At 34.3% G+C, this 13,037-nt stretch overlaps 1 protein-coding gene across 8 annotated transcripts in view; it reads left to right on the top strand.

Moving 5' to 3' along the window:
* Positions 1-13,037, top strand: part of MIPOL1 (mirror-image polydactyly 1) — a 283,902-nt gene that overhangs the window by 178,401 nt on the left and 92,464 nt on the right. For all 8 annotated transcript variants that reach the window (XM_065906169.1, XM_065906171.1, XM_065906168.1 and 5 more), the window contains one exon: positions 6,121-6,215. In XM_065906169.1, coding sequence (XP_065762241.1) covers positions 6,121-6,215 — 95 coding nt within the window. The remainder of the gene's footprint in view (positions 1-6,120; positions 6,216-13,037) is intronic.

Consider the following 13,037-nt stretch of genomic DNA (forward strand, 5'->3'; position numbering starts at 1 on the left):
ATTTAGGTTTCTATGTTTTGCCTATTGTGAATAGTACTGCTTTGAATGTGTGCCTTTTTGAATTATAGTTTTATCTGGGTATATGCCCAGGAGTGGGATTGCTGGATCATATGGCAACTCTATTTTTAGTTTTTAGAGGAATCTCCATATTGTTGTCCATAATGGTTGGACCAGTTCACATTCCCATCAACAGTGTAGGAGGATTTCCTTTTCTCTACACCCTCTCCAGTATTTGTTATATGTAGACTTCTTAATGGTGGTCCATCTTACCTATGTGAGGTGATAGCTCATTGTGGTTTTGATTTGCATTTCTCTGATAATTAGCGATGTTGATCATCTTTTCATATGCGTATTTGTCATCTGTATGTCTTCTTTGGAGAAATGCCTATTTATTTCTGCCCATTTTTTGATTGACTTGTTTGGGGTTTTTTTGTTGTTGAGTTATATGAGTTATTTGTGTATTTTGAAAATGAATCCTTTGTCAGTTACATTGTTTGCAAATATTTTCTCCCATTCTATCAGTTGTATTTTCACTTTGCTTAGGGTTTCCTTTGCTGAAGCACAGATGTTTTTAAGTTTTATCAATTTAGGCAGCATGTTTGGCAGTTTCTTTATAATGTATATAACTTAATAGAGTACATAACTTTTAAAGTATATAAACACACACACTTATCATGGGACCCAGCAATTCCACTCCATGGTGTTTACCTAAGTAAGAGAAATGAAAGCATATTTCCACAAAATTATCTATAAACAAATGTTTATAGCAGCTTTATTGAAACTACCAAAAACTGGAAACAATCCAACTGTCCATCAACTGGTGAATGAATATACAGATTATAGTACATCCATGCAGTGGGGTACTGCTCAGTGATACAAAGGAATGAACTACTAATCCATATAATAATATGAATGAATCTTTAAAAGCATTAAGTAAAAGAAGCCAAATTCAAAAGGCTGTCGACTATATAATATTTATATGATGTTCTAGAAATGGGAAGACTATAGCAGTAAAAATAAAAATCACATCACTGGTTTCCAGGAACTACATGTAAAGAAAGGACATTGATTGCAGTGTTGCACAAGGGAACATTTTGGGATAATGAAAATATTCTGTGTCTTGATTATCATTGCTATTACATAACTGTATAAACTTGTGAAAATTTATACAACTGTACACCAAAAAATGGGTGAATTTTTACTTTGCCTCAATTATAACTCAATAAGCCTACCTAAAATATTCATGTATGTATATATTTATATATGTTATGAATGTTTTACTTCAATAAAATTTTTACCTGAAAATGTAAGTTTAAAAAATGTTATACTTGTGTACAATGTTTGTCTAAATCTATGACCATATAATTGTCCCTTGTCATCCAACGGATAACAAGGATTGTTATCAATCCAATTGTATACCAATACCAATACCAAGGTTGTATACCAATCCAGAGGATTGGCTCTAGGACCCCCACAGATATCAAAATCTGCAGTGTTCAAGTTCCTTAATTGGCCTTCCAGTATCTGTATATATGGAACCTGTGGATAGGGAGGGCTAGCAATACTTAGAAATTTTGACTCACTATATGCTGTGCTCAAAAATATATTTTAAAGTATATGTTCACAATGTGTGAAGGTAATTATTAGCAATTGTCTGTGAATGTATAGAGTATCATTTATATAAAGCTTGTCATTGTGGTGTTCAGTCGCTAAGTTGTATCTGACTCTTTGTGACCCCATGGACTGTATCAGGCCAGGCTTCACTGTCTTCCACTATCTCCCAGAGTTATGTAAAGTTTAGAAATATATAAACAATCAAATATGTTATCTGTAAGTACATAACTATATTGTAAAACTATAAAATAGTCTTGAAAATGATGAACCCAATTTCATGGAAATGTTTCCCCTTGGGGTTGGAGGGAAGGAAGGAAATGTGATTAATGAGTGCAACACTTGGGTTGGGATAAAAGATTCCTTTTTTAATAGAAAGCAAAATATTAAAACTTCTTTTAAATCTAAAAGTTTTCAATAGTGTGAAAAGAATACTATCAATATTGTAAATAGTTTTATTTGGTTGTAAATATATATATATATATATATGCTTGTATATATATTTCTAGAAGGATATACAACAAACAGGTAACTTGAACTCTCAGAACGTTTGTAGTTTGAAGATTGGGTTGGGAGATTGACAAGTAATTACCAGAAATACGGGAAATATGATGGCAGAGAAACAGTAAAAATACCTTGTTTGCTAATTTTTATTGTTTTTGAGATTAAATATATTTTTGACTTGCAATGTGATGGAAAGAATCAGCATGACTGAGCGACTAACACTTTCACTTTTCTTTCAATAATGAAACTAGGAAATGCAATAGGTATAAACAGCACATGCAAATTAATTAAATTTTCTTGCATTGTTTGCATTCTTTGTGACCCCATGGACTGTAGCCCACCAGGCTGCTCTGTCCATGGAATTCTCCAGACAAGAATACTGGAGTGGGTAGCCATTCCCTTCTCCAGGGGATCTTTCCAACCCAGGGATCAAACCCAGGTCTCCTGCATTGCAGGCGGATTCTTTACTTTCTGAGCCACCAGGGACATTACATTGCATATATCATAAATCCAACTCAAAGTAGCCTATGCAAAAAAAAAAAAAACCAAACTCGTGTGTCCAAGAAATGAATCTGGAACTGTCTGGTGTACAGGGATCCAGGATACAAATGATGTCATCAAGGTTCAATTTTCTTCTGGGGCTATCAGGATGGACTACTCTGTTTGAACAATCTAGACCATATAGGGACGCCCCCAGTGGTCCAGTGGCTGGGACTCCACATGCCCAATGCAGGGGACCTGGGTTCAATCTCTGGTCAGGAACTGGATCCCACATCCTGCAACTAGGAGTTTGCATGCCACAGCTAAAACATCCTGTGTTCCAAAGCTTAAAAAAAAAAAAAAGATCCTGCATGTCGCAATGGAGGTCAAAGATCCCATGTGCTGCAACTAAGACTGGTACAACTAAATAAATAAATATTTTTTTTTTAAATTCTAGATGATATATACTTGAGTACCTGAGGTAGTGGGGAAGGAAGTTTATCCTAGCCACCAAACAGGATCACTGTGCCATAGAGTAACAGTATTTACCCACCCCTAAAAAAAGTTGACCAGATAAATGTGTATCTGATAAAGTAGCGGAAGGAGCTTGTAAGGCCAGAAGGTTTATAATAGCTTTGAACATAGTCTCCAGTGCCTAGATATAAGATTAGGCATTGGAAGTAATAAATCAAATGGGTCACTATGAAGCAACACCAAATCTTCATGGTGAACTGAGTATAGGAAGAGGAATGAAATGTTCATTTTTACCCAAAGCAAGGGAATTTTAGTACAGTTCTCACATGCCATTTTCATTGCAGAAATTTTTTAGGCATAATCTTTGTTATGGCTTTTTCCTGCTACAACATTGCTGGTTTTGTTTTTGGCTTTGTGTTTGGGTTTGTTTGTTTTTTTGGTTTTCTGCAGAAGTACCAGGTACAAAAACTTAAAAATAATCATCTCAGTTTCTTAACATTGTCCCATTGTTATTTATCAAATTCTCAATTACCTGTCAAATAGTTGATAGTTCTTAAAGTCCATGCAACAGGATGTCTGATGTTTTGTAAGTTGAATGTGAAATATTTTGGGGGCAATTCTTTTTGGTTTCTTATTAATCACAGTGGGTATTCGGTCATGCAAGTTACCCTTTCAGTTACATTTTATAGTATACTCAAAATTGGCAAAGCTGTTAATTATTGGGATCAAGAACCAGCTTTAAATGCTTTTTTAAAAATAATTTTTGAAAAAAAAATAATAATAATTTTTGAGACTATTTCATCCATAATTCTAGAATGTGACATGTTAAAGCAAGCACTTGAACATCTTAAATTTAATTAAAAGTAACACTTTGTTAGGATTTGCTAGTGCAGATAGCTAATTAATTTGGTGCTTAATTTTTTATAAAAAAATTTAAACTGCTATTTTTTTATAATTCCGCATTATTAAAATAGAAAAGTGACACTGTTTAATGTTTATTTATTACACTCATTAATTTTCCTATGATCAGATTTCACAATTTATCTTATGACTTCATTCTTATGCGAGAAAATAATTTCAGTGAAATCATGAGTTCACCAAAATTAATGAATTTCATTCAACCTCCAACTTTTGATTACTTTTTAGTTATTACCTTTAGTGCAGTTTGTGATGTGTATGATAAAAGTTTGCTTCATGTTATCTATCAAACACATTTAAAGCAAAAGACAGCCTTTTCATGCAAATTAAACTTTAAATAAGCAAAATTAAAGTCTGACTTACCAAAGTACCATACTTTTTTTTTTTTTTTCATTTATTTTTATTAGTTGGAGGCTAATTACTTTACAATATTGTAGTGGTTTTTGCCATACATTGACATGAATCAGCCATGGATTTACATGTATTCCCCATCCTAAACCCCTGTCCCTCCTCTCTCCCCCTCCCATCTCTCTGGGTCATCCCAGTGCACCAGCCCTGAGCACTTGTCTCATGCATCCAGCCTGGGCTGGTGATCTGTTTCACACTTGACAATATACATGTTTCAATGCTATTCTCTCAGATCATCCCACTCTCGCCTTCTCCCACAGAGTCCCAAAGTCTGTTCTATACATCTGTGTCTCTTTTTCTGTCTTGCATATAGGGTTATTGTTACCATCTTTCTAAATTCCGTATATATGTGTTAGTATACTGTATTGGTATTTATCTTTCTGGCTTACTTCACTCTGTATAATGGGCTCCAGTTTCATCCATCTCATTAGAACTGGTTCAAATGTATTCTTTTTCATGGCTGAGTAATATTCCATGGTGTATATGTACCACAGCTTCCTTATCCATTCATCTGCTGATGGGCATCTAGGTTGCTTCCATGTCCTGGCTATTATAAACAGTGCTGCAATGAACATGTGTCTCTTTCAGTTCTAGTTTCCTCGGTGTGTATGCCCAGGAGCGGGATTTCTGGGTCATATGGCAGTTCTGTTTCCAGTTTTTTAAGGAGTCTCCACAGTGTTCTCCATAGCGGCTGTACTAGTTTGCATTCCCACCAACAGTGTAAGAGGGTTCCCTTTTCTCCACACCCTCTCCAGCACTTATTGCTTGTAGACTTTGGATAGCAGCCATTCTGACTGGTGTGTAATGGTACCTCATTGTGGTTTTGATTTGCATTTCTCTGATGATGAGTGATGTTGAGCATCTTTTCATGTGTTTGTTAGCCATCTGTATGTCTTCTTTGGAGAAATGTCTGTTTAGATCTTTGGCCCATTTTTTGATTGGGTTATTTATTTTTCTGCAGTACCATACTTTAAAAGGTGGGTTGATAACTTTCTTTGACTCTGCTGGAAATTTTGGGAATGATGTTTGGAAGGTACAGTTTTTTTAAAATTACTATTGAACTCTTGAAAAACTGAGTAAGACTCTTTAAAATTTGAACACTATAAGCCAAGATGAACAATAACAAACCTTGAGTAAAATATCTCCAACATTCAAAATTACTGCCATTCTCCCTTTAGAGATTTTTTTTTCCTGCAGAAAAGGAATTGAAGAGGTTAAATCATATCTGTAAAAATCAGGTTGTAGTCTTGTGCAATTTTTTTCATGTTAAATATCAAAGATGGCTTAACATATTTAGAATTTTCTGAGTTTCTATTAATAAAGTTAAAAGAAAATCTAGCGATCAGGCAGTGGAGCCACATAAAATTTATATGTGAAACACCCATTGTGCTTATCTCTACTCTAGATAATGCTCTGAACCCATGTTCCACATTCTGAATTCTGTGTATAAAGTTAAACATTGCAGAAAGGCATATATCTGATGATACAGATGAATAAGATTGAAGTTTAGAAATGAGCAAAGTTGGTAAATTAAATATGTTCATGTCTTTAATATTTCTGTTATTAATATAATTGAATTATTTTGTGGGAAATTATGAACCACTACTAAAAATACTGATGGGTTTTTTAAACTCCCAGAAATTAAAGACTTCTATTCATGCTATAGTAGTATATTTAAAGGTACCAAACTGCTATTTAATTTCTTGAAATGTTAATTACTTGCAGGCAAAGTTGTTAGCTATGCAGCAAGCCAGAGAAACTGCAGTTCAACAGTACAAGAAACTGGAAGAAGAAATCCAGACACTTCGAGTTTACTACAGGTAAAATTCTTTTTATCCTGGGCATAAATAAATGTTAGTTTGGAAAATGTTTCTACCAATTTTATAGTGGTGAATGAGGAAATACCTCAATGAAATTAAACATTATACACTTAAGACATTTTTGTAATTTTAAAATGATTCAGGCATAAAATATTTATTATTCTATTTGTTTCTTTCTGGTATTTGGTAAAGTTTAAGTTGAGACTCCCATTTTAAAATGGGAATTATGAAGTTTACATAACTCCTAACCAGTTGTCTAAATGGAGGCTGCTTAGCTCTTAAACTATTTGCTCATCTAAATGGCACCTCTGAAATGAAGGAATATATTTTTAAAATAGTACATGAATAGTAGTAATAACCACCTTTCAACTATCACAGTGTGAGAAGTTTCTAAAGGAATTCCACTAAAGGATTTTTAAGACTGATTTAATTTATGCTCCAAGATTAGTTGTGAAATTAATTCAGTAGGTCACGCTGGCATTTTTTAATGAATGGAGATAGAATAGAAAATGTCAAGAGTGCAGTAAGGGTAAATATTGTTTTGTGACATTTTTGTTTCAGTTTTGTGTTGTGTGTGAGAGAGAAGATTGTGCCTTGGGCTACATGTAAAATATATATTTTCACGGTGGATCATAGTTTTTTTTTTAAAAAAGGTTTGAAAATGATGTACAAGGCACTGCATATTTTTAAATGCTTAAAAAAATTAAAAAACATCAAGTCTGAAATGGCAGAATTCACTAACTAGAACTGTAGGTTATTGAAAGTTTTTTTTAAATTTTGATCCCCTTCTCAAAATAGTGTTCAGTGCATAAAATTCAATTAAATCAAAATCGGTTTTACTGAAATAAAATCATGAAGGTGTGGCATCATGATATATTAATGCACTAATACATTAAATAACTATCAAACAGCAAGTCTATTAAAAACTGTAATTTCAAAATAGTGATAACTATAAATAATATTTTTGAAATGTGACCTGAAAATACCAGTGGTTTCTGTGGGCACAAAGTCTCAAGAACCACTAATAATACTACTGAAGATTGTTGCCTGTGTTCATAATTGTAGGAAATACTGTATTTACATGAGAGTGAAAAATAAAGATGAAGATTTTTTCCCATCCTCGTGTTAAGAATCCATGTTTTCAAACAGTGTTATTTGATATAAATCCTAATTGGTTATTGTTATGGGTTGAATTGTGTCCCTCACAAAAATATATTGAAGTCTTAACCCCTCGTGCCTCAGAGTGTGCTCTTATTGGGGTCTAAATAAGGCCTTTAACAGAGCTAATCAAGTTAAAATGAGATCATTAGCATGGGCTCTAACCCATTATGACTGAAGTTTTTATAAAAAGTAGAAAGTTAGCCACAGAGACTCAGACATAGAGGGAAGACTATGTGAAGACCTGGGGCAAAGACAGCCTTGTGCCTGGGGAGATGTAAAATATCTACAAGCACGTGAATACCAAGGATTGGCGCAAACACCAAAAGCTAAAAGAGGCAACAGGAGGATTCTCCCTAACAGCCTTCATGGAAGACACAGTCCAGCTGAAACCGTGATTTTGGACTTGTAGCCTCCAGAACTGTGAGATAATAAATTTCTGTTGTTCTAAGCCCCCTAGTTTGGGTACTTTGCTACAGCAGCTCAGAAAACTAACACAGTTACCGAATTCCAAGTATGTTTGGTTGATGACTGACCATGGGGAATCATTTGCTTGCAATTAGAATCAGTAGGTATGTGGGCAAGCAGAACCCTGGTAGTAGTTGAGGATGTCCAATCCTTTTTTTTTTAGGAGCATGAATATAGCAGACTTTCCTCCCAAATGGAGCTAGTGGTAAAGAACCTGCCTGCCAATGCAAGAGACATAAGAGATGCCGGTTCGATCCTTGGTGGGGAAGATTCCCCTGGAGGAGGAAATGGCAAACCACTCCTGTACTCTTGCCTGTAGAGTCCCCATGGACAGAAGGGCCTGGCAGGCTACAGTCCATAGGGTCGCAAAGAGTCGGGCACAACTGAAGCGACAGCACAGACATACATTTTACACTAGTGGACTCTCAGCTGTAATCATGCAATAGAATCATTTGAGGAGCCTCTAAAAATCCTGATCCCTATCCGATCCCAGACTGATTACTTCAGAGTCTCTTGGAGTAAGACTCTGCTTTGGCATGTTTAAAGCTCCTTAGAAATTCCCTTGTGCAGCCAAGTTTGAAGGCTGCCAGTTTAGATGCACACTTGAGTTAGCTGCATTAAGTTAGGGTTACTTCTTGGGAGAATAACAGAAGTCTTTATTAAGACTTATGAATACTGTGTGGTTTATGCTTAGACCTTGGCTGTTGTGGTATGGTATGTAGTGATTCATCCCATTGATAGGGAGTTTTTATGGCACCTTCTCCTGCCATGAGATAGGTCAGCAGGTGTTCTGTCGTTAAAGTGACAGTGTCCAAGAATGCTGAGGGTGATGTGCTAATCTTGTATAAGTTGACCTTACTTACTGAAAAACAAACCTTGATACTCCTTCTCTTTGCTGAATTGCAGAGGATTATTGAAAGATTTTTGAAAATTATGTGGATTAAACATTTATCTTTCAAAGACTTTTTAAAATCTACGTGAATCTAGCAGAGCTAAATAACCTCCTTTAAATAGTTAACAATTATTGGCTCAAAGATAAGCTTCACAAAGACCCCTCTCACTGCTACTTATTGCTGATAATGTAGTAAAGCTACAGAGATTTGCAGTTAGACAGCCCTGCCTTGTGTAACCTTATATAAATGAACCTCTTCAAGACCATTTTCACTTTATAAAATGAGAATTGTAGTACCTACCACATAGAGGTTTTGTGTTGTTCTGTTTTTTATGGCCAGGCCACACAGCTTGGAGGATCTTACTTCCCTGACCAGGGATCAAGCCCATGCCCTCATCAGTGAAAGCACAGAGTTCTAACCACTGGACCACCAGGGAATTTTCTAGAATGTTTTAAGTACTTGCAACCTTTCACATAGTGTTTGGCTGATTATTAGTGCTCAACCAATGTTAAATTTCTTTTTAAAACAAGAAGTCAGTGAGGTAAGAATAGAATTAAAAACAATATCACTGAAGCCAAGGAAGGAAATTTTAATTTAAAAAAATTTTTTAAGTCAAGTGTTTCTAAATAGTTAATATATGAGCAAAAAGTATCCCCTTTGTTTGAAACGAGGTAGCCATTATTGACATCTATAAGAGCAGTTTTAATAGAGTATTAGGTATAGAAGCCAATTTTTTTGTAAGTTCAAGAATGATTTGAGAGAATAGTAGCTTGAACTATCAGTTTGAGTGATCCTTGAAGAAACCTGAATAAGAAAGGTGTTATAGCTGAGAAGAAAGGAAAGTGGGTTAAGGATTTTGTCTTTTGTTGTTGAAAAATGGCAGACATTTGAGCATGTTTATGACTCATTGGAAAGAGCCAAGAGAGAATTGTCCTAGAATAGAACCCACCCAAATTTAGAAAGAGATGGAATTAAGAATCTGTAGAAGGGTTTGCCTTGAACAGGAAGATGGTCACCTTGTGCTTATAGACAGGAGTAAAGGAGATAAGAATAGCTATGAATATAAATAAATTTAAGCTCACAGTTAAGTTTCCTTTTTAAGGTATAGAAAACATTCTGTGAGGATATTCAGAATTTATTTTAAATAGAATAGGAATAAGATTCCTGGGATGTAGAACTCTAGGACGAGAGAGGCAATTTCCAAAAACAATAAAGTTTAAATTTCCTGGAATCCCAGATTCTAATTTAAGTGAAAGTAAACAGTATATCTTACACACCTGAATAGATGGTGGTTACAGATCCATACATGAAACATAACTAACTCATAGAGATAGTACTCTTCTTTTTTTCTTCAAAGTTTCCTCTGCTATAGAAGGCAGGGGAAGAGTTCCATATTGATTGTGAAGAAAGCCAAGACTAACTCTGTAATTTTCATGTGTGTTTGAATGTGTGTATGTATATCATAATAGGTAATGTATTTTTAAAATAAAGTTTAAGAAAAAACACACTTTTAGTTATTCAAATCAGTTTTACACATAAATATATATATATACACATGCATGTGTATGGTCATGTCAAAGAAAGTTGCTTATCAATAACTAAGAAAAAATACACTAAGAAAAATATAGGAATAGGACAAGAAGCTAGAGCCAGGAGTAAGTCAGCTTGCATATTTACCTTTAAACAGTAAAAGAATAAGCCTCAAGAATAATTCTGTCTTAAACTTTCCAACAGCTAAAGCAAAAGAGGATAGGTGATCAGTCATTAGTGTTAGGGGCATATTAAAATATGCTAATGACTTTTATTCTTCTTGATATCGACCTTATTCTTTCTAATTTTTTTCTAAAAAGTCATTTTTTTTAGCTGGGTTACACCAAGAGCTACTGTTTATTATAAATGTTTCATTCCCTGAATGGGAATAGGAATATGGAAGAATGTATTATGAGATTTTCGTATTCCGTTTGTTTCCTTTGAGTCCTAGAAGACTTTGAATAATGAGAAAAGGAAATGTTGGTCTTTGTGTCCTCTGGCCCAGTTAGTGACGGGGCAGGTGAGATGAATGGGTAGCGATAGTAAACTTACCAGTATAAGTGATGGCTCCTTCACATTAAAGCAGAGAGGATAGCAGGAGACGAATCAGTGTGAAGGTTTAAAAGAAATGGTATTATTACAAAAGTGCTATTAGTAAAGTATTAGTAACTTCCTTTCTGCCAAATACTGAATTCATCTACAACAGCTTCATTAATGTAAATCTAAACTGTTTCATCAGGGAAGAATCTTAAACTTGTAGGAGTTAGATTTGTATTTAGTAATGATTTTTTTCCTGTTCTTTAAACCTGTAGTGCTGCATTCCTAAGCTCAGGAGGCATAATAATAACAAACTCTTTTCTAATCGAGAGAAAGCCTAAGTTTCAATGTTTGCTGAATTTATAGTACTTCTGTATTTACTTCTGCTTAAAAAAAGTGTAAATTCAAGTTTGTAGATAGGAATTAGATCCTGTTGTTCAGTGCCAGTAGACTAGGATTTAATATAATCATAATAGCAGCAGATTATATTTTAAATTTTTGTTGTTTTGTTCAATTCCAAGTGAGAAGTTGTGATGCCTTTCAGAATATGGCAGATTTCACATTCTGGAACATCACAAATATTGAATAGTCTGCTTCATATTTTAAGGTGGTATGTTTCCTCTAATTGTAATAGTATTTTTTTTTTTTAATTAAATAGAATGCTTGAATGTTTGGCATAGTGTATATTGGGTTAAAAATAAGTCCTACTTACTGGGTTCATGATATACTACATTTCTAAGTCATAAAAGCCATAAAGACAGAAGCCATATCAAATGTACTCAAAAAGAGGGTGGGATGCTTTTTTTTTTCCTACATTCTTTTTATAAATTTTATTTAGTATGTGTCCCTTTTACTTCTTATGTGTTTTTTTTTTTGTCTTTATATATCCTATCCTTCATAATCAGAAATATGACTGACTGTCACTAGGCGCTGGTTGGGTTTGGGTGGGTGTGGGGGTGTGTGTGTGTGTATGTGTGTGTGTGTGTGTGTGTGTGTAATGGTGATGGTGATGCAGTAGTCAGAACTATGCATCAATAAGAGTCAACGGCATGCAAACCCTAGCCAAGAAGCAACATTTTTCTCAATGCAAATCCCTCATCAAGAGGGGTTGAACACTGTGTGTGTGTGTGTGTGTGTGTGTGTGTGTGTGTGTAATGGTGATGGTGATGCAGTAGTCAGAACTATGCATCAATAAGAGTCAACGGCATGCAAACCCTAGCCAAGAAGCAACATTTTTCTCAATGCAAATCCCTCATCAAGAGGGGTTGAACACTCAATCCTGACCTCTTAGTTCTGTGTTATAATTGGACTACCCAGTGACACAAACATTTTGTTATATCTGTATTTTTATCGGAATTAATTATCGTAGAACTATATTATGGAACAATACTGCCAAAACAGTAATAAAAAATCGAAAGGGCTTCTTTGCCATTAACCAAATTTTTTCTGACATAGACAAACTCCAGGCTTTCTAGGCTTCAAGTTCTTTAACTTGGACTTGGGGATTTCTCTAGTTCTAATATTCTGTGACATTTCTAACCATTTTGTATGAAGTAGGTTAGATTTTTTGTTTAGTGATGTTTGGGATTAAGAACTAGTTTCTTGTACCAGTGAGTTGCACCTGTTTCTGAATTATCTAAGCCACTTACTATGACAATTAAGGAGATGATTTTTTTTATTAATGTTTTTGAAAACTATAAAGTACTGTGCCAAGGAAATGTATTAATAGTATCAATGATCAAAATACTTTAAATGTTTTTGCTTTATTGACATATAAGACAACAATTAACTATAGAGGCTACCAAAATATTTTGTCTTCTATGACTTTGAATTTAGAAGGAATTTTTTTTTTGCATTACCGACTTTCACTGTTTTATGTGCCTTATTTTAACATAAAAGTTCAACGTGTATAACTCTCAACTGCTCCTTTTTATTCTGTTAAATTGTTCAGCTTCCTCTTTTAAGAGCATTTAACAAAATATTTTGCCATTTAATTATCATGGTTAGCAAAAGGTCCAGACTTAGAATGGCCTGCTAATTATAGATCCTGTAGTTTGCCATCTATTAACATCATTTTCATCAGCTTGAGAAAAAATTAATTTTGTGTTTTGGTAAATAAAAAAGTAAACTGTTTCCCTTGATCTTGGCACTATTATTAGGGTTCTACAGATGCTTGCCTTCTGCATAGGTAATCTTTGATTTATCCCTTTTTAAAATTTAATTAGTAATCAAATTT

This window comes from Muntiacus reevesi, chromosome 15, assembly GCF_963930625.1.
Source record: "Muntiacus reevesi chromosome 15, mMunRee1.1, whole genome shotgun sequence".
Classification (NCBI taxonomy): Eukaryota; Metazoa; Chordata; class Mammalia; order Artiodactyla; family Cervidae; genus Muntiacus; species Muntiacus reevesi.